The 21070-nt window shown below is 34.5% G+C and overlaps 1 protein-coding gene across 10 annotated transcripts in view; it reads right to left on the reverse strand.

Annotated features, from left to right (window-relative positions):
- Positions 1 to 701: 701 nt before the first annotated feature.
- The window catches only part of NIPBL (NIPBL cohesin loading factor), a 150156-nt gene continuing 129787 nt past the window's right edge, over positions 702 to 21070 (reverse strand). For 8 of the 10 annotated variants that reach the window (XM_079330270.1, XM_079330269.1, XM_079330273.1 and 5 more), the window contains 17 exons: positions 20202 to 20300; positions 18640 to 18693; positions 17390 to 17498; positions 16706 to 16842; positions 15000 to 15140; positions 14600 to 14693; positions 14335 to 14489; positions 13975 to 14065; positions 10710 to 10883; positions 9993 to 10183; positions 9142 to 9249; positions 7631 to 7831; positions 7092 to 7238; positions 5241 to 5536; positions 4764 to 4938; positions 4003 to 4188; positions 702 to 3440 (listed from right to left, as the gene is read on the reverse strand). In XM_079330270.1, the coding sequence (XP_079186396.1) occupies positions 3075 to 3440; positions 4003 to 4188; positions 4764 to 4938; positions 5241 to 5536; positions 7092 to 7238; positions 7631 to 7831; positions 9142 to 9249; positions 9993 to 10183; positions 10710 to 10883; positions 13975 to 14065; positions 14335 to 14489; positions 14600 to 14693; positions 15000 to 15140; positions 16706 to 16842; positions 17390 to 17498; positions 18640 to 18693; positions 20202 to 20300 (2724 nt within the window). In that variant the 3' untranslated portion in view covers positions 702 to 3074. Of the gene's footprint in view, positions 3441 to 3933; positions 4189 to 4763; positions 4939 to 5240; positions 5537 to 7091; positions 7239 to 7630; positions 7832 to 9141; positions 9250 to 9992; positions 10184 to 10709; positions 10884 to 13974; positions 14066 to 14334; positions 14490 to 14599; positions 14694 to 14999; positions 15141 to 16705; positions 16843 to 17389; positions 17499 to 18639; positions 18694 to 20201; positions 20301 to 21070 lie in introns of all 10 variants that reach the window. The other 2 variants (XM_079330271.1, XM_079330272.1) reach the window with 2 other exon arrangements.

Below are 21070 nucleotides of genomic sequence, written 5' to 3' on the forward strand. Positions count from 1 at the left end.
ATCATTTAAAAAAATACTTATAATTACAGTTCTGTCAAAAACTATCGTGATCTAGAAAATATTCAAGAATTATTCTGCAATTTTACAGTACTGAAGTGAAATATTAAAAATAATAATTCCATTCTTTTTTCAGATTGTGGAAGTGTTTATGTTTTCTTAAAAAGTTCAATATAGCTAGTGTTAATTCTAAAAGCTTGATAATACCCCTTTGTTAGATAAGCTACTGCAACAAGTTCCATGTACAGATCCTGTACTCAGAGGGAGAAAGCAGGAAGAATAAAAAATTCAATAATCTTATAGTTATATATGTAATAATCTATAGCCACACAGTGAAAAAATACTACAAAGCTATGTCAATACACAGGAGTAAAATTGTGTCACTGGATCAATTATGCACTGCAGCACTTAAAGAAAAACCAAACCAAAACCAAACACTTTCTCATGTGGAAAAATCCTTATCTTGGCATGTGCTGCTGCAGCTGAAGTGGTTCATGTTGGAAAAACTGCAGGTGCCACTCAGCCTGAGCCCTGCCGAGACCGGGCCCTGGACTCCACCAGCCCGGGCGCTCGGCGAACACGAGCCTGCTCCCCAAAACGGGGCTGCTGCCTCCTCCTCTCACAGCAGCTAACTTTGCTTTTGCAAAACCAGACTAGGTGTTACACTGTGCACTTTGGGAGGGTAAAATTCAACTCTTAACTAGTAAGAACAATATTCAATTTATTTAATAATCTATAATCAACTTTATAACTGTAAATTATATAACAGCCATCACATCTCATCAAGGAGCATGTATGCCACTGGCATATCATACAATATAGTAATGGTCTAAATCCCCTCAACTAAGACAACTTCAGACTTCAGGTTTATATTGTTTAATTATAACTTCTTTCTGATAACTTTCCAATAAATACCAAGCAAATTGAAATAATCCCCCATTTATGCTATTGGAAAAGCCACATGAAGGGAACAAGGAAATATTTGTATTACCTATTAAAAATAAGATGCTTTAATATAATTGCATCAGAAAATACTGTCAACTTAACTTTAAACTCTAACTGTATGAAATCCTTGGGTTTATCACTTGGGAGTTTCTTGGTGAAGCATTTTCAACTCTGCTTATCAGTAATATCTGACATGTTATATAACCCCTCTTGTCTCCAAGCATGAGTTTGCCAGTACAAATGCTGCACTTGGCCCTGAGAAATACAGTCTTTCATTGTTTGCTACAAAAATGTCCTGTTTCCAGAGCTGCAGAGGATTGACTCGTGCTTCTTCTACTTCTCCCTCCTTTAACAACACCAATCTTAGCCCAAGAGGTGGCTTTTTGTAGGGTGAAGACTATCAACACTATCAAACAAAGATGTGCTAAAACATTCCTGTTCAGAAAAATTCCAGTAGTGAAACAACAAAAAGGCATCCCCAACAATTTACTAACTGGATTCTGAGGAGTTATTAATAACTGGTTTAATGTCTTGTTTTTTTTTTTTTTACATATCAGTATTTTGGAAAACTGTTACTATTCCTCACAAATTGAACAATATATTAGAATTCTGCAAGTTAGTTTCATAAAAAAAGCCCCCTATCATATATTAAACTTTTAAAAGAAACAAAACATAATAGAAAAATAATTATGTTGAGGAACACTTGTTTTCAATAAATACATTTGAAAAGACAGCAGGTTTAATAGATTCCTAAAAAGTTTAGCTATTTTTAGATTTTTTCCTGTTTGCAAACATGCTGCTTTTCTTACTTTCTAGGAAGACTACTTATGAATGGTTGTGGCAAGGCAGTTGAAGCAAATGCTTCTGGAAGATTTCAATAGCATTTTTTAAATTTACAAAATGTGAGAACATCTTTCAATTAGTAAAAAAATTAGCCTAATATACAAACAGTTTTCAAAAAAAATCATTTGTGAAGGAATGTAGTGTAATTGCCCAGACTCATACCCATCCACTCCTCAGACACTGGTAGCTAGCTCCTCTTAACACAAACCTCACTATATTAACCCAGAGAAATTCATACATGGCCAGTTTGCCCAAGCAGAAGAGTCATTCAGCTTTCCCCAAATATCTGAACTATCATAAATTACCACTTGGACAGAATTAGAAAGAAATTGAAGCATACAAGGAATAAACTATAGTTTCTTTTTATATCAAAATGTACTCTTGAAAATGTGTTTGGCACAGTGCTAAATCATATAGTTAATACTAAATATTGCAGGATACAATAAAACCCTGGAGTTAACTTGTGTTTACACCCTTTTAGGGATAAAAATAAAAGGATACCAATTATTCAGAAGTCAGCCTATACAAACTGTATAAACAATATTTTATGTCTTGTTTTGAAAACCACTGATATAGTAAATTTTACACAAAAGACTGCAAAATAATATAAATGGATTTAAACAGATCTTTACAATAAGAAATTCAAATGGAAACAGACAAGTAACAAAGAGAAGTAAAAAAATTTATTGCAGTATTCGTTCCACCAGATTTGCTGGGGATCCCTTTTCGTGTATTATTTCAGGGTGACCTAATACATCAAAATCTACATTTACAAAAACTCCTCCTGCAGATAGGTCATAGATACTGCATGCTTTTTTTTCTTTTTTTTTTTTTTTCTTCAACAGAATAAATTATATATCCAGGAGATTCTGCCACTTTACAGCCTGGAAAAACAATGCTTTCCTGGAAACTGGGCTAAGCTAAAGAAAGCCATCCGCTGCTAGGTTAAACTCCAAGAACACTTTATTAAGAACATTAACAGACTAATTTCCAACATTCACTTGTTTATTTTTTTTAAACAGAAAGGTTTCTTTTTTTCAAGATATAAACAATTTTTTTGTTAAACTATAATACAGTGGGAGTAAAAATGAACTGAGAAGTTTCTGCTGCACAACAGCGAAGGAAGCTCCCACAAAAATGTTTACCAAACATTTCCTTCTTTTTTTCCCCGCGTCCCACGTTCCATTCTTACTCTTCATTTAACTGATTTTTTTTTTTGCCAGAAAGTTGGTATTTCAAGTTTTTCTGTTATTTCAATTCCTGTAAATTTGGCTGCATGTACAAATTCATTAGCTGGAAGTTCCATCCTTGGCGGCATACAGCGATCGTAAAGTCTGCACAACTTTATTAGTCAGCTTATTAGCACTCGTTAGAGCAATTTTTTTGTAAATAATGTCTGACTCTTTAATAGTGTCTACCCAAGGCACCAGTTTGCGGCCATCACGGCGCTTAGCCTCAGTCCAGGAGCCACTGTAGGAGCCTGCCATCCACTGAACACTGAAGCCATTGCTGGTTTTCTGTACTACTCTTGCAATTTGTGGTCGGTCTTTGTACTTTGGACAGCAAATAGCGATGACATCCATGACATCAACACTTTCATTCATCTGTGCTGCCAACTCCGTAGAGTCTGAATTTCGTTTTGACCTTCTCAATGACTAAAACATTGGGGGGAAAAAAGACCAAGTGTTACACAAAAGAACTTTAGTGAAATTATTGCTTTTATTGCTTTTAATCCCTTGACGCCGGGAGTTGGGATTCCCCGGCACACATTCCATTGCCGGCAATGAGACGCACCGCGACCGCCAGCGCCAAGGGGTTAACATATCCTTGTAAAACCACATACTCTTAATTTGTACCCGTGTCTTTATCTCTTATTGATATATAAAATTATATATACACATGAATCATAAAGCTACATAAAAACTTGGCAACAATAAAAAGGATAACACACAGTACATTCCAAAGGAAAATTAATAACTTTTTATACGGGATAAATCTCATTTTCTAGTTTGTTTTTTTTTATTGTCTTTTCTGTTAAACTTTCTACAAAAGTTGTATAAACGGTTAAGTAGAGAATCTCTATCTACAAAATGCTTTTTTTTCATGTGGATTACATTACTTGGTGTACATTTAATATAATAAACTGACATTTATAAGCACATAAAAATCATTTTACGTAATACGCTGCGAAATACGTTGACTCCTCCTCCGCCTCACCCCTGAAGTGCCTCCTCCTCTATCCTCCCCATCACTTTCATCGTCCTCTGTCTCAGCTGCATTGTTTTTAGGGCTGCCTCCTCCAAGCAGCGAGGTAATTGCTTTGTTCCGAGCATTTGTGCTAGCTGACACCTCTCCATCTTCCTCCTCTTCATCAGGATCCAAATGTTCCATAAGGAGCTTAAACTATTAGAACAAAAAAGTTCAGTTCACTTTGTAACTTTAAACATGGACATTTATATCATGTTACATTATATTAGAAAATAGTAGCAACATAAAGAAAGAGGGTAAAACTAACAGCAGACAACTTGAACAGCTTATGTTGTGCTCTACAAACTTAACTTTCTGATTTTTTTTTTTTTTGTAGATACACAAAAGCTTTCTTCCTGTGTTTTCCAAATGGCAAGCTTTCTCTAACTGTTATTGGTGCAGGGTGAGGAACAGTTAATAAGCGACATCCTGCCTCTGTTTCTATGATGGAAAGAGTCAGGAATAAAGTGAACAAGTAACATGGGAGACGCATACAAGATGGATACCAGAACTCAGAAAATACCCTATAATGATGAATATACTTCAGTTGGAATTAATTATAATTGAGTTTAAACTTATTAGAAACCTTTGAAATACAGTCCTTCTAAACATCCTAAAAGAAAGATCCACATGTCACATAAGATATACAGAAACTTAACATTTTGAAATGTACTCTCAAGTTTATACTGTGTTAAAGGATTTCAGACTTTCCAGGAAGCAACTTAACTTACATCTAAGTACTGTTTTACTATACTCCTCTTCACCTCTTCCGTGATCTTGGAATTAGCCATATCACTCCGCAGAAAATCCAAAGTTTGTTTTGGATGGAAATGCACTCCCGTCTTCCTGTTTATAGCTTTATCATAAACTTTTGCAGATTCAGATGGAGAGTATTTTTGAATTTTACTGTTTAAAGGAAACAAAAGAGAAGACCTTTTAAGGAAAAGTCCAGAGTAAATTGAACAAAAAGCTTTTACAATCTCCAATATAATTATTTATCTTTGAATCATTCCATGTACAATAGATAGCCTGGAAAGAAATTAAATAATTGGGGTTTTTTGGAACAAAGTTCAACTAATTTTTTTTTCTCTGTTACACAAATGTATTGCTTAAACAAATACTTACAATGAACTCAAATAAATGAAAACAACTTCTAAACAACTCAACTCACTGCTTAAACAAGTGTCCTATTATCTAAATAGCCTTACCTATCAGAGAATCCACAGAGGTTCTTTAGATGCTGTTTCAGCATCAGAAGTAATAATATGCCTTGGGAGACGTTAGCAAATTCAATTAAAGGAGCTGAATTTTCAGGTAAACACTTCATCACTGCATTTATATCATTTTCCTCATCAGAATCTGAGTCAGAGTCCACTCGTTTCCGTAACCTCCGAGGCTTGGAAGCTTCCGCCTCGCTTTCACTCCCGCTTCCACTGTTACTGTCACTGTCAGTCTCCTCATCCGATAAAGGCTTTCTTTCCTTTTTTTTGTCTTTCACCATAGACTGCAAGACAAAGAAGTTGGCAAACATTCCAAAATTAGCATAAGCAAATATCATGTATGTTCCTAAAATAATCTGTCCAAAATCATTACTAGCTTAAATTAGAATTCCCTGAACCATGTTATTAATTTATAATATAACAGTCTTAAAATTATTTATGGCAAAAAGATATTGAAAAATCTATCCAAAAACCTAGATTTTCTTGCAAGATGCACACAGAAGGAACTGAAGCAACAAGCACTCCCCTGGTATGTTATGATTAAAAGACTGTTGAAGTTCACTAGCTGTGACAGCAAAATACAGTAGAAGACCAAACACAATAAATCTGGAAGAAAATTCTGTTTTTCTTTCACCTAAATATAATTTATGTGTGTCATGGAGATTTCCACATGTACTTTGGTGTTCAAGCTGGTTTTAAATCCTTTTAAATCCTGTCTCTTAAAATTTTGTGACACTAATTACACTGCTAACCAAAGTGATCATATTAATAATGAATTAATAATGATTAACAATCATCAGCTGCCCTGTTCCTGGGTGGGGGTCTGAGCAATCTGGTCTAGTGGAAGGTCCCTGCCCTTAATGGAAGGTTGGAACAAGCTGATCTTTAAGGTCCTTCCAACCCTAGCCATTTTATGATTCTATGATTAATTCTATGATTACTTGTAGTTCTACAGAATTTCACATATGCATTATTACTGCATATATGATTTTTCAGGACACAGACCTAAGCAGGATCTCATCCTTTTTGGGTGCTGGGTGCTACACACTAGTTCACAACCTGAATAATGTATTGTCTTTCTGGCAGATTAAAAATCAGCTTTGGTTGGGTGAGAGTTTAAAGCACAGTAGTTTTCAGGCAGTGAACTTTCAGGCATCGAATCTGACTTGTATTTATAAGTTAAACTGGACATTCTAGAAACTTGTTTGCTTCCTGACAATTGACACCTTCTTACTGTAATAGTCATTCAGGAAAGGAAGACACTGAAGTCTTTAAGAAGCAGGGGCCCCTCACTTATAGGCTTGTGTGTTGCCATAACAACAGATACTCTATCATGATCCAGGTTCTTATGTGCTGCCTTAAGAAATACTGCCCACTCCACTCCTGCAACAAACAAGGTATTTTATATCTCTCAGGCAACACAAATGCAACTGCCATCAGCTACTTGACAATAAAATAAACTGCCAACCAAATTTTATTATTAAAATTTTACAAACGACCACAATAAACTATTGTTCCACAATGATTGTAGGTTCATTTGCTTTCAGATGCATACTATTAACTGTTATTCATATTGGGAAATTATATATATTTTATCTCAAAATTCAAAATTCTTTTTTAATATATAAGCAGCAATTTAAGTAGAATTTTTGACTAGAGTCTACCAGATACAGGTCAGAACAGACAGTGTTGCTCATTTTTGGACTATTGTTTACATGCCAAATAATTAAACTGGTTCACACAATAATAATGGTACTGCATTCACTGAAAAATTGACCACATTATAGAGAAGCTTATGTTTCCACCATCATAAATATACTAAAATATAAAAGCACATACCTCTTTAAATGACTGTAGTAGGTTGCTACCAGAAACTGATAGTGTAATGTCTATATGATGCATTATAAACAGTGGCTCTTCCTGTGTTTGGTAAGGAAAACAGGCTAGATTGTCTGCTATGTACAAAAGCATATTCACCTCTGTTTTCTGGAAGTCAAAGAAAAAATTACACATAAATACATGTAAAAATAACATGGATCCATATACTTCTGCAATGTTCTTAACAGTCTAGAGAAAAAACATATTATCAATTTTTATTCTATATAGCCCCCAAACCCACTCTAGACAACTTGTACATGCAAAATTTAGTCTTACTTGAAGATATATTATTTCTGATCAATCCAAACTGAGTATAAAAAGGTACAGAGTGATGCAACATGCATTCTACCACACAGATAAATATCTTATATTAGAAAGTAAAAAAGTATATTGGGGATAAATCTATCAATAATTATGTCATAAAAAGACATAATAAAAGAACTTAAGCTGGTAATGCTGCATTTTAACTTCTTTTTAAGTGAGGAAAATATGGTGCTTACTGCAGTATCATCAAAGAGGTTGAGTAAAGAAATTAGAAAGGCTCGTCTATGTTGACGGTTCCCTCGAATCATGGAGTAGAGGTGTGAACACAGTGCACTGGATGATTCATCGTGTCTAAAACCTCTCACAGGATCTTTTGGGCAGGTATTAATTGCCTGTTGTACTTGGTAAGACATCTTCATACCAGCCACTGCTTTCATCTGAAATGGAAATATATTTCTTTTTATTCAAAACATTGTTTCCAAAGCAGTACAACTGAATCTTTTTAAAGGGATGCTCGTCTGAAACTTAAATTTAAAACACGCAGTGAGGCAACACTACCTTTTGAGGCGGCAAATAGATTTGACCTGTCAAACAGAATTGTGGCAGAGATGAGAATGTCTTGTGAATTGCTTTGACTGTAAATTCTGCTAAGGACATGCAGCTAGTCTGTTTACTCACTATAGCCAGGTACTTCAATTTAACAATTTTCAGGAACATTGAAATGTTTTCATACGTGAACAGAATATTTTACCACATGTATATGCTTGTATATCCCCTGTAGTGAAACCAATAGCTGAATGCATATTAGTACAATAGGACTAACACACAGAAAATCAGTGGTTTGTTTGCTTTTTTTCCCCACATATCCAGTACTTTCCAGTTGATTTTACTCACTTCAATGGTCCTGGTCTAGTTCCAGAACACACTGAATCTTTAGTTAGGCTGCATAGCCAACTTTCCACGTATCACCTCTGCTGCTGTTCAGCAAAGTTGTCTATGGTTCTATACACTGTCTTAAATCCCAGCTGCCTAAACCAGCAAATTCCAACTGCTAGCCTTCACTTAATGGATGAGTTATCTGTTTGGATGCCATCAACACTGAAATGCTTCAAATGCACTGGAATACAAGGAAGGATATGTGAGAAGTCCTGCAACACAGCACACACACTGAACCTAGACTGGGATCTTTCAAAATAAGGAGAATGCTGCAGTTTAATTTCAGATCTTAAACAGAACTGATACAATGCCACAACTCCACCTCTTCACACACCCCTTAGTTTTTCCTTTCAGCAAGACTCATCATATGTAAACAGCTTCCTATGCTTCTTCTACTTAGATTACAAATTACAAAGCCTTGGTGCCTTGCACACTGTAATATATATACTGTAAGGACTGCTATTGACTGTTGCGTGGTGTTTTCTAGTCCACTGATACAGGAAAATCACTGCTAATCATTATGAAACACTTGTCATTATATTTTATCAAATAAAGGCACTAAAGTACTATTTAGTGGAAAATATTATTGTGATTCCTAAATTAAAGGAAACTTTGGACTAGAGGAGACACTTATATTCTTTCTGTTTCTCAGAACAGATATCTCCAAACGGGGAGTAATCCTTACAGCTGCTTACAGTTATTGTTTATTCTTTCACTTTATACTCTTTTTCTGAAGCTGAAGCATGTTCAAGTTTTAAACCACTAAAGAACATAATAGTCTTTTGTAAAATATTGAATTAGAATTACTTACGTGAATGAATCCAGCATATTTTTTGTCTATTTCCACCAACTGTTGATCAGCTTTATTTCGCATAGAGGGCTCTGGATCTGTGCCCATAGCAATTAAGTACGGCACACACTTGAAAAACAAATGAAATGGTTATTCAGAGGCATTGTACCTCCTCTTTGTCAGTCTTTGTTCTTTGTTTCTACCACAGAAATTAGAATAGGAAGGTCTGTGCAATTTACTACTCTTTTTTCAAGTAAATAGAACAAAATACTATGAGACACCAGCATTCTAATGAAGTTGTGAGGTTTCAGGTAGTTTTTCCCTTTTTATCAAACTCTAAAGTCAATTTAAAATACAGAAAACTGCATCTAAAAAACCCCCAAAAAACACTTATGACTGAACATATGCAATGGTTGCAGCACCAAAATTAATTACAAAACGATATGTAAACAAAGAATGATGGAGATGATGATTGAAGTTCTGACACTGACTGTGGAATTTCATAATGTTTGGAGGATACAGAGATTAAGGTGGAAGCAAGCTGACACAAGATAACTAAATAAAGAAAACATTTTGGCATATACCTCAAGTTGTAACAGAAATACGCTCCAATATACATATCTGCATACTCTTTAGGTACTACCTGGGCTTTTACATCTTAATCCAAAAATAGATAATGAAGTATTTGGAATCTAACCACAGGCTAATAACATATAGCAGATTTTAAAACATGCCTTCTGTAAAGGCCGCTTGCTACAGTAAGAAACTACTGCAACGTAAGTAGAAGAGAAGACTTGAAGTTTTACATAGCAAGTGTGAAAGCCTCTAAAAACTTGAATAAAAGGAAGTCCCACCACAAAAGCCTATCATACCTGAACAGGATGGATGAGACCTTGGTTTAATGTCAGTGCAATGACATTTAGAGCAAAGTGGCGTACATTGGACTGGTTATGAAAGAAAGCCTCAAGGACCTGTTTGAGATATAGCTGCATGATGGAACTACTCATCCCTGAGGAAATATCACCCATTTCTTTCAGGTCTTCCTGTTTAGCTACTTTTTTCCCTGTAAAAAGGAGAAAAGCAACAGCATACTCATCATAGTATAACCACTTATTTTGCCATCACTTGCTATATGCTGATCTCTAAGTTTCACAATAAATACACATTTCAGATGTCTTAGAATGGGTTTATGATCTCATAAAACACAGAACAATCTAATGTATAAATATATATTAAAAAAATAGAGACACAAAATTTTAACTCGTCTTAATTCCTTAATAAAGTGTATTAAAAATATTGCACTTATTATTTTTTATCTGCAAATTAAAATTAGTGGGTTTTTGGATAAAAATTATTATTACCATGATTACAACAATTATGAATTTTGGATTGCTTCCAGTATTTATACATCTTGGAAGTACATAATATATCTGTGCATATACCTCTTTTAAAATAATTCTGAAATATTTTGGGTACAATACTACTGATCTGTTTACAATTTTTAGTGACTCAGCACAGATATATAGTAACTGTATGACATAAAGTTCAGTTTTGCAAAGCTCATGAGCACAAAAGAACTCAGCACTTACAGTCTCTGTCTGCCTGCTGCATACGTGTATCCTCCTCCTGCAAGTATGTCTGGAGGTTTTTTAATACCTGGATTTTTAAGTTTACTGAACAGCTCTTATCTGAAAGAATGTTGTTGTACAGAGCCTTCACTTCTTGTTCAAACATTAAACTTGGGTGCTGAATAAATGCAAATCCTAAAAGTGGAGAAAAGAGGAAACAGTTGTCATTACTAATCTAGAAATGGTATTTCTGGTTTTTAAGTTCTTTAGAGGAAAGGTATGAAATTTATCTCCTCCCAGCAGCATAGCTTTTTCTAGTCCAAATAGTATCACGCATACATATGGACACCATCCATTGCTTATAAGGAGTTCTTATTGTCATGACAGTTGTATTAACCACGACTCTGATGGATAAAATGCAGTGTTGACCCCGGGCAGCTGCACAGAAAATTACACAGATCTGGAATCAGGTCCAGTGTAGTGGCCTGCATCTCAATGACTAGGAGCTATCATAAGAACAAGAAAGGAACATTACCAAAAATTATGTTATTTTTCTAATACAGACATTCTAATACATCAAGAGACAAACATTTTGCTGCAACTGTAAAATGTGACTCATATAGATGCAGAGGAAATGCAGAAAAGTTGATAAATACTGTGAGTATTTAACACAATAATAGAAAAAATAGTCACCAGGAAACACAGTAAAATTTATACCTCTTGTTGTCATTATTTATACACCTATTGCAGTCTTCTCTTGAAGGTCATCTGAAAGGTTCCCAAGACTATGTGTTTTGAAAGACACAATCTACAGAACAGTTCTTATCTGTAGTCTTTCCCTTGTCAACAAACCAGGTGTTCTTAAGTCTGTATTTAACAAAACTTTTCTAAATTACTGGCAGTATATGCCACTTTAGATAATGTATGCAGATTTAGAAGAGTTGCTGACAAACTCCTATGGAGTATCTTAAAAAACAGTAATGGGAACATTACATCCTAATTTAATTTATTTTAACTACTTCACTGTTTTAAAGGCTGTTTAGGAAAAGCACACATTAAATGCATTTTCTATGACCACAAAAAATTTAGATTTTAAACTGGCATACAGAAAAATAGGATCATAAAAGAAAAATGGGTGGAAAAATGAAATTATGCAAAAACAATACATAAAAATAGCTGTAATAGAGGGAAGATTGAGTCAAGTTTTTAAAACAGGTTCCATATACACAACAAGACAGGGTAGGTAAAGGCTAAGTCCAGAGCAAGGCCTCAGTGTGTTTCAGGTCTCATTTCAGTCTCAAATCAAGAAGCAGAGAAGCAGGTGATAGAAAGAGAAAACAGAAGAAGAAGAAATTCTGTTGGTCTTCTGAGTATGTGGTATTATGAGATTGTGCAGTCTATACAAGTGTATATGATGTTTGTAACTTGACTGTCTCTGTGCAAAATCCAACCCATTTATTCTGCCTAATTTTAAAAATGAAAAGCACATGGACATATCTGTAACAACTCATAAAACTTTTTCCTCATTCACTTTAAGAAATCTAAACCACCAGTGTTCTCAGGCTAATTCTTACTTTTCCATCCCCACTTAAATGGTAAAGAAATCTTATCTGGCATAAGAGGCTGTCATAGGAGATGAAGAAAGGCACCTCCTGTATGTTTTTTTAAGGATTGAATTCACCTCTCAGAGATGCTGTCATACCATTTCTCTTCATACATTTATTTTCACTCTATTCAGAATTTTTAGGGTAACTGTACTTGGTTAATTGTTAAGTACTTAAAATTTTAGCTAAATTTACTAACAAGTTTATAGCCTCACTTTATTTTACAAGTACACATCTGGAAGAGAAGCACAACCATTATCATTAACTTTAGGATTAAGCTTAATCCCTCAGCAGCAGGGACACATACTGATGCAAAGGCTAAAAGTGTTGAGTGTTCCTAATAAAGTGACAGGTTGATAAGAAAGTACATTCTTCACGTGACCCTTTTTGCCATATATAAATGTTGAGTTAGCTTGCTAGTCCTTTTCACCGTGTTGCTGCTCACAAAAACTGAATGAGTTTGACGACTTTGCTTAGTGACCAGCCTGAGGTGAAAATTTGCACTGTCTACCACATCTCCACATATCCAACAACTATCTTCAGAATCAGAACCTAGATTAAATAAATATATCACTAAAAACAGTGAGGTTTGATTAAAATAAAGATCGATATGCTTAAAGGCAGAAAAAAAATCTGAATAATGACTACTGACACAACAGATCACAGTTCAGTCTACAATTTAGAAACATTTTTGGCAAATGTGATATACTCCATATCCATGAGCAGGGTGATCATGTTTGTGGTTAGGAATACGGACCCTACCCCACGTATGATATTCTGTAGAGTGCAATTAAACTGGACTAGACTATAGGAAAGCTAATGTACATTGACATAATGCCTAGAAAAACTGAAAATAATACAGAGAACCATAGTCTATCTCCTGCAACAAGGGCAACTCCAATGCCATTAATACTGCTCAACTGTCTTGAAATGGTTTCTCGTAGAATATGAAATGAAGATTCAGTTTTGATCCTTATCCTCATAGCCTTCCCTAGCCTGTATTAGGGTACGGTATCTGAAAAGTCACCTGAACAGCAACATGAAGAGGCAAATTCTTGTCCATAGTTAAATCACACAATAGAAGCTCTCATGTCTTGGAGACAATTTATTTCAGACCAAACAATAACCATGAATTGAACTCTTCCAGACATCAAGAGCTATCTGCCCAAACAAGATTTTCTCAGATGTACAATTTTGTCCTCAAGTGAATGGCAGTTCATTCTCTAGTGTTAGTCACTAATGCCATAGTAATCTCACAAAGGCCATCCAGCTGCTATAAACAGCACTTCCCTTGACTCCTGCAGAATGGCTGTTCCCACCCCTAAATGTTCCAAGTTTTTCCATCCTTTTTTACCTTGTGGACTCAAAAATAAGGTTTGGAGCTACAACATACTTGCATGGGGAGTAAAAAAATAGCATCTTCACGACCTTGGAAATTTGCCGCCCTCTATAACTTGATCACACATCAATAGGCATGCACTGTCAGAAGCACCCAGGCTGCTGCAGACTTAGGCAACTAGCAACCTTTTGACAGCTTTGCTATGACCAGTTCTCAAACAAAATAGGCAGTAAGTTTTGATTTTATGCAAACACTTCTGTGACTACACAAATGCCTGAATTCTGACTGATCCACATGGATTTATACTAGAGCAGAATAATAAAAAAGTATTAATTTTTCTTACCAAGACCAATAATGGCTTTTGTCTGTACTTCTTCATCTGAATGCTTTGTAAAATACATCAGCAGTTCAAGTACTTTATCCTTAATGTTAACCTGGATAAATGAAAACAAAAATAGTTATTTGAAGATGAAACAGATGTTTTTAATCTCTTATAGAAAGCATATATATATATAAAAGGAAAGGAAATATACAACTTCACTGCACAGTCCTTGCAAAACCAGGTATTTAAAAATCAGAAAGCTATACCATACGCATTATGGAAAAATATATACCTTTGGGGGACTTGGAATAATGTATTTTTGAACTAAAGTGGAGCATTCATTATATCTAAGACATGGAGAATAAACTAAAGTTATTTTACCTTACTGTTGCCCTTAAAATCTTCATGATCAAAATCAAAATGCCGACACAGTGCTCCAACAGTGAAAAGTGATCTAAGGAGTGCTGGCTTATTGGCAGTGAGGATTGTACTGTTGGGGTCTTCTTGGTGTTGATTTTTTAATTTAGAAAGTGCACCTGCAGTAAAAAAGAAGTTTTTATCACAGTGTTTAATTGTGGCATATCCCTCAGGTAAGACTTGTACTCAAATTTGAAAAGTGATGATTTCTTGTTGCGATTTTGCTTACCATAGTATCTGTTAAAACAGGCCCACACAAATTTATAGTTCTGGGTGACCTTGTTCACAACAGCCCCAAGACAGCTCACACAGTGCTGAACAACCTAGGAGAAAGAAAGAACAAATAAATTACCTACTTACAAGTTTAAACTGAGGCTCTTGTAAAGAAAAAAGCTATTCTGAACTAAAATTAACAATCTAACAAATTTAATATAATGCTCCTCCTTAGATTGCTCTGCAAACCTACTCAAATTCATTAAAATACAGAAGAGCCACATGAAAACCCTGGTAAACCAAGTACACTGATTTTTTTATGACTCAAAAGTTAACTTTATAATGAAAACAAGACTGTCTTTAAGCCAAAGTCATGTGAAATGGAGTTAATAGAATAGTAGCAATTAAAAACTTACTGTCATGCCATATTTGATGATGAGTTTCATGAGGTCTTCCTCAATAGTGGCAAGAAAGGTCTCACTTGGGTGCTCCATTAGCGGTACTACAAGCTCTAAGATTTTTGCAACATTGCAGATCACCATGAAATCATTTTGGGTCTGAAACAACATTATCGTGTTTAACACTTCTGGCCATGGATAAGAGACAGTGACAGTTTAAAACTCCGGTTTATTTAAGATATTTGGTAAATATCTAAAATAATAAATTAACAAAATAACAAAATAACGTTTATATAATAATAATAATTTCAAATTATAAAATAACATATTATAATTATAATTTATAAAATATAAAATAATATTTATATATTTTACATATTTTTATTAAATTATATGAAGTGTATGAAATCTAGTTGTTTACTGCAGGCATTCTGGGGGAAAAAAGTCTGGATGAAGGAGAATTACACCTCTTAGCAATGCTGCTTCCTGAAAACCTTTACATCTGAAAATTTTCTGGAGTATTACAAGAAATCTAGAACTCTCCCTGAGATAAGCACACTAGAGAAGACACAACACCTGAAAACCAGGTATCAGCAGCAAAATGAAGTTGTGCTATGACTTAATGCACCTCTAACAAAAGGTAATAATGTGTAAAAGTGTAGAAATTACACTTAAAACTATTACTGGTTTGCATTATCATGACTGTATGTGTATTTTAAGTGTGGAATCTATGGAAAACATCTGTTAAAGAGACATACTGCTAGAAATGGACTATTGACAAATCCAGATTGTTAATCAGGATATTATAATTCCTGAGTACTAGTATCAAGCTATTTGACATGTTCAAGGTGTCAGTGGTAATTCTATGATTCAACTCAACCATGTGTAAATACAAAACAAACCATATGCAACCTACTAAATGAGCAGTTAAGTAAATATTTAAATAGTCTTTCCTATATTGTTTGTTCAGAAGCAGTCTAAGAGGCTGTTGTAAATGTGCCCAGAGAGCATGGAAAATGCCTGGAAAGTGCCAGGCTGCATCTACAGTCTAAATTCTTAACAATTACCCCTTCAGCCTGCCCTGAGCAGCTCACCTATCGAAAGGAACTGCTGCAACCCACTCATGCTCATCATCCTTGAGGAATGCCCTGCTCCTCAACCAACCAGGGTGCCAGATCAAATAACAGAAACTGCTGCAAGGATTCAAAGACCTGACTCGAGAAGTATTTCAGTTTTAGAGCTCTCTACAATGTCTTACAGGGGAATACAAGAGCACTAGAGCTAGAGAAGTGAGAAATGAAGTCTAGAAGAGGATGAAATAAGACTTTTTTCTTCTCATATATATGCTATACATTAAACCACACTATCTTATGAAACTTTATCCTTAGTCTTAAGATTCATATGTTAAACATACTTTTAAGATTGTGACTGTAAACTAAAAGAATCCTAAGAAACTATTTCTTGAAGGGAGAAAAACTAGGAAAGACCAAGCACAGGTTTCAGTTTCATTTGGCTGCAAAATATGGAGGTAGAACGTGAGGAAGAACATCTTAAAAGCTACAGGGATCTTCAAAAGGATCTTGTAACCTCCAAAGCTATAACACTCATACAAAACTCCACAATTTAAAATTTTCTTTTCCTACCTTAAATTTCATCAAGTATACACACAGATGTTCATTTTAATGCTCAATTATCCAGGGAAAAGACTGATTTTCTCTACTTACACTACATTTAGTGGTCAGGTATGGCTGCATGGTCATGGCATGTTTGACCATTAGCTGGGGCCTTATCTTGCTGAATAAGAACAAAGTGGTTATGCAAGCAACCAAGCGACCAGAATTCACACCTTTATTGTCAGAATCTGCAAAAGATTAGAAAATACAAAAAGGATAGTAAGACCAAGTACTGTTTAAGCAATGAAAAACACTGTTTGAGTATCTCTTTCAATGCATCTCTTTAAAGATCAAAACAGAATGTTCTTATTAGAAATGGGAACATAATGTGTTAACATTTATATGTGACCACAAAAGACTTGAAAAAAGAAGCAAAGATGCATCAAAGAAATCACTATTTTTAAATTCCTTACTGTAAATGTTAGACTAGCCCAGACAATGATTTGCATTAGAGATGCAGAATATACCAATGCAAATAAGATGCGCCATTTTAGTTTTGGTTTCAGTGATCTGAAAGTTATTTTAAAAATAGTTCTACTATTGTGGTTAGCTAGTAAAGATTAGGAAGGTTTTATTATTACACAGTACTTAAAATTCCATCACTTAAAAACAATGATTTATTACAAGCAGCTTTTTACAGGAGTTCCAAAACTACAACTTTTTGCAATTAAGTGATTTCAACAACTGTATCATAAAAAATTCAACGAATTTTAGCTGAATTTTAAATAATATTACCTGATAAAGATTCTTCATACTTAAGAATGTGCTCAACCAAATTGTCAACAAGTTGAGTACAGGCTTTCTTGACAGGTTTATATGAGGCATCCTCCTCTGACTTCAACAGCTGTAGCAGATAAAACAGAAAATGGTTTAATGTTAAAGCTGCATTCATTTGCATAGGATACATGCTGGTTTTATAACAATTATTACAGATACACAAGGATTTTAGACTACAGAAGTATTTATCTAAAACTTACATGGTGAAGAAAAAAAATATGGGAAGTAAAAAAGAATGTAAGTAATGAAAAAATAACTGCAATAAAAATCCATAGTAATTCTTATTTTTTGCATTGGGATGAAAGCTGCTTTATGCTTAATGAAATAATGCAGAAACTAGCAAGGGTTGGAAGATTTTTAAAAAGCTTAGAGAACTAAAGTGCAAATTAAAAACAAATGTTTTTGACACTAACCCAAAATACCAGATGAGGATCTAATACAGTTGTATATCAACACTTCATTTAAACTATTTACTTATGAGTTTGGGTACTAAAATTGTGTCCATGAAGATTCTTCTAATATCTAAGAAGGACTGAGACCATATTAAAGACTTTTCTTCAGTGAAGAGGCTCTTAATGAAGAAGCTCTGATTCACTTAATAAGCTATCTTTATGACACTCTAGACAAGAGTGGAATCAAAGGATTTTCTTGCTTGAAAATTAACCAGTGCATGCAAGATGTAGAGAATGATAACACAGGTTAAGAGATATAAACAAACCAAGCTCAATTCTTAGAAATATTAGTATTAGATATAAGTAGAACATAACACAGAAGTAACTTATACTCTGAAGATTCACCGCTTTCATAAGTTGTGTAGAAAATACATTGGATATGAAAATACACTTATCTACTGTTAAAAAAAAATCGACATAATTAGATACCTTATTTCATAATTAACTACCTTAGCTGTGGACTTTGTGTTATGTCAGGCATTATTGAAGAACTAATGAAATCAAACAAACAAATCAAACTCCTCCCAAAACTAAGAAGTGAAGTATTTTTAAGAGATCATTTGCAAAGACAGAAACTAATGCCAAAGAAAACTGCACCAAGAAAGATATTAAAACCAGTCAGTTCTTAAAGAGCAGGAATGGAATTTGTCTATTGTAGGACTGCTTTTGGTGTTTACCTTCTTTGTGTTTTAGAAACAAAAGGAATACTAAAATTCTAACAATGATTGTACTATACATTCAAAATTCATTACTTACATTTTGAAGAAGCTGTTCAAACCAATCATACCCTGTATCTCTACAAGCTGCAACCTGTAAGTATTTTTGAGAAGATATTGGTCAATAAACAAGTCATCTGAGGACAAATTATTTTAATACAGATGTCATCTCAAAATGCCAGCAAATATGCATAAATTTCTACATGATTTAAAAACAATGGAGACCAGAAACTCTCTTCAGCATTTGAAAAACAGTTCCCACAATTTAAGTGACTCTAGAATTTGTATTTCATACAACACAAAGCCTACATGATTTACTGGAGATTGCTGGCAAGACAAGCTCCCATTTTTTAGAAAATTTTGCATAAATTTATGTATAAATACAATCCTGACACTTTGAAAATGGACATGCATATGTATCATAGAACCACAGGATGTCTCCAGTTGGAAGGGATCCATAGGGATCATCAAGTCAAATTCCTGGCCCTGCACAGCAAATTCGAGAAGTCACACACCACGTGCCTGAGAGCACTGTCCAAATGTTTCTTGATCTCTGCCAGGCTGGTGCTGTGACCACTGCCCTGGGGAGCCATTTCAGTGCCCAAACACTCTCTGGGAAAGAACCTGTTGCTGATACCCACCCTAAACCTCTCCTGACATTAACTTCAGGCCATCTCCTGGGGTCCTGTTACTGGGAAAGGTACACACACATACACACAGAGGCACATGCACACACATTTATTTAGGTATATATATCTATATACCTATATAATCTATCTATATCTATCTTTATCTATCTATCTATCTATTTGTGTTTTTATATGAAGAAACCAAGCCTTCACTGGTATCATATGTCAGGAGCAGCACACAGGTGGTTCAAATTAGAACAGACAGGAGAACTGAGAATTAAAGAGAAGTCAAATTGAGTGACTGAGGAAATTGCAAACTAGGCTACATTTTTTTTACATAGTGTCAAGCAAAATTAGGTTTAAACCTCATTGTAAACTTTATTTGTAAGTAATGAAGTGAGTCTTTTAATTTGAGATTTAGCCCTTTGAATAACTGATATCAAAACATCTTTTAGCGTTTTTATCTGGAACAGATTTTGTTTTATGGAGATACGCTATTTAATTTGCTGCTCCTAAAAGGTGAGATACGAACTCCAAGTTTACTGTAAGTAAAAAAATGACCCTGCATTTATTGAAATATCATATTAACTTTGCCAAATAATGCTTATCAATTGTTTGAAGAAAATTTTATTTTAAGAGACAAGTTCTTAGGTAAGCTTAACTATACGCTGCTTGTAGCAATTCCAATAGAATGTTACATACAACAGAAACTGGTTGTGTTTTGACTTGAAAAGAACTCAAGAGAATCTCAGTACAATGTGGTCACAGTTATTATTTCCAGCAGATTAGTGAGCATTTAAAATTTTCTACAGCCTGCTCAATCACATGAGTATTTCTGCTATACATTTCATCACAGGAAATATAAAAAGGGAAACTATCCAACATATTATTGTGTTCAAAAAATACAGATAATGTTTCTAAGGCAGTAAAAACAAAATTGAATTTTGCACACAACTCAATTTGTTTAACATACCACATCAGTGATGTTGAGTATTTTCCTTGTCATTGCTTCTTTGTCATGGTGCGGAGTTGGAGTAAACCAGAGCTTCTGGAATGTCTCATTTACTAATTTCTGAAAGAAAAAAAAATATTAGCAGAAATAAATAAATGTACATTGTCACATAAGTATTATTTTTAATACATCCATATAACAGATGTACTGATAATCTGTGCCTTTTCAAAAGGAATTATGCAATTTAAATGCAACTGTAGTAGGAAGTGTTATCTGAGACAGATTCAGATCTATTATTACAGTACTTACACTGATCTCATGTCAAAGTTCAGCAGAATGAAACAGTGGGAACTCATGCTACAGAAAATAAAGTTACCACCTTCCAGCATTAAGTGGTATTCACAGCTGACAACTGAACAAACAATCCTTATAGAACTGCAACAGCAGTGGAAGGTTCCTTTAGTTTACAAAACACCTGTGACAAGGCGGGAAAGAGAGAGAAGCCAAGCCTCTACACTCAAATATAGGAAGTATGTTACCTTCCAATATTTTTGAATGGAGTACAATATAGAATAGAATGCAAGTGAGCAAACATTATTCCAAAATTACTTCTCATTAATGGAATTGTTAAAAATACATTGAAGTTTGTGCCTCCTTTTTTCTCATTGTTAGAAAGGCAAGGGGAAGAAGGGGAGAGAACATGGTAATCCTCCCTTTCCAGCAGCACTTTGGCTCTACCTGTTCATCAGTTGTTTATTTAGAGTCTTCTCAGGAAGTCATTTTACATTAATATATTTCAAGAGGTAAAAACACCTGCTGCAGCTTTAAAACTTTCAAATTTTATTGAAAGTGTGATACAAAATTATTACAGGTGTGTCCCTAATTACTCA

This window comes from Erithacus rubecula (assembly GCF_903797595.1).
Source record: "Erithacus rubecula genome assembly, chromosome: Z".
Lineage (NCBI taxonomy): Eukaryota > Metazoa > Chordata > Aves > Passeriformes > Muscicapidae > Erithacus > Erithacus rubecula.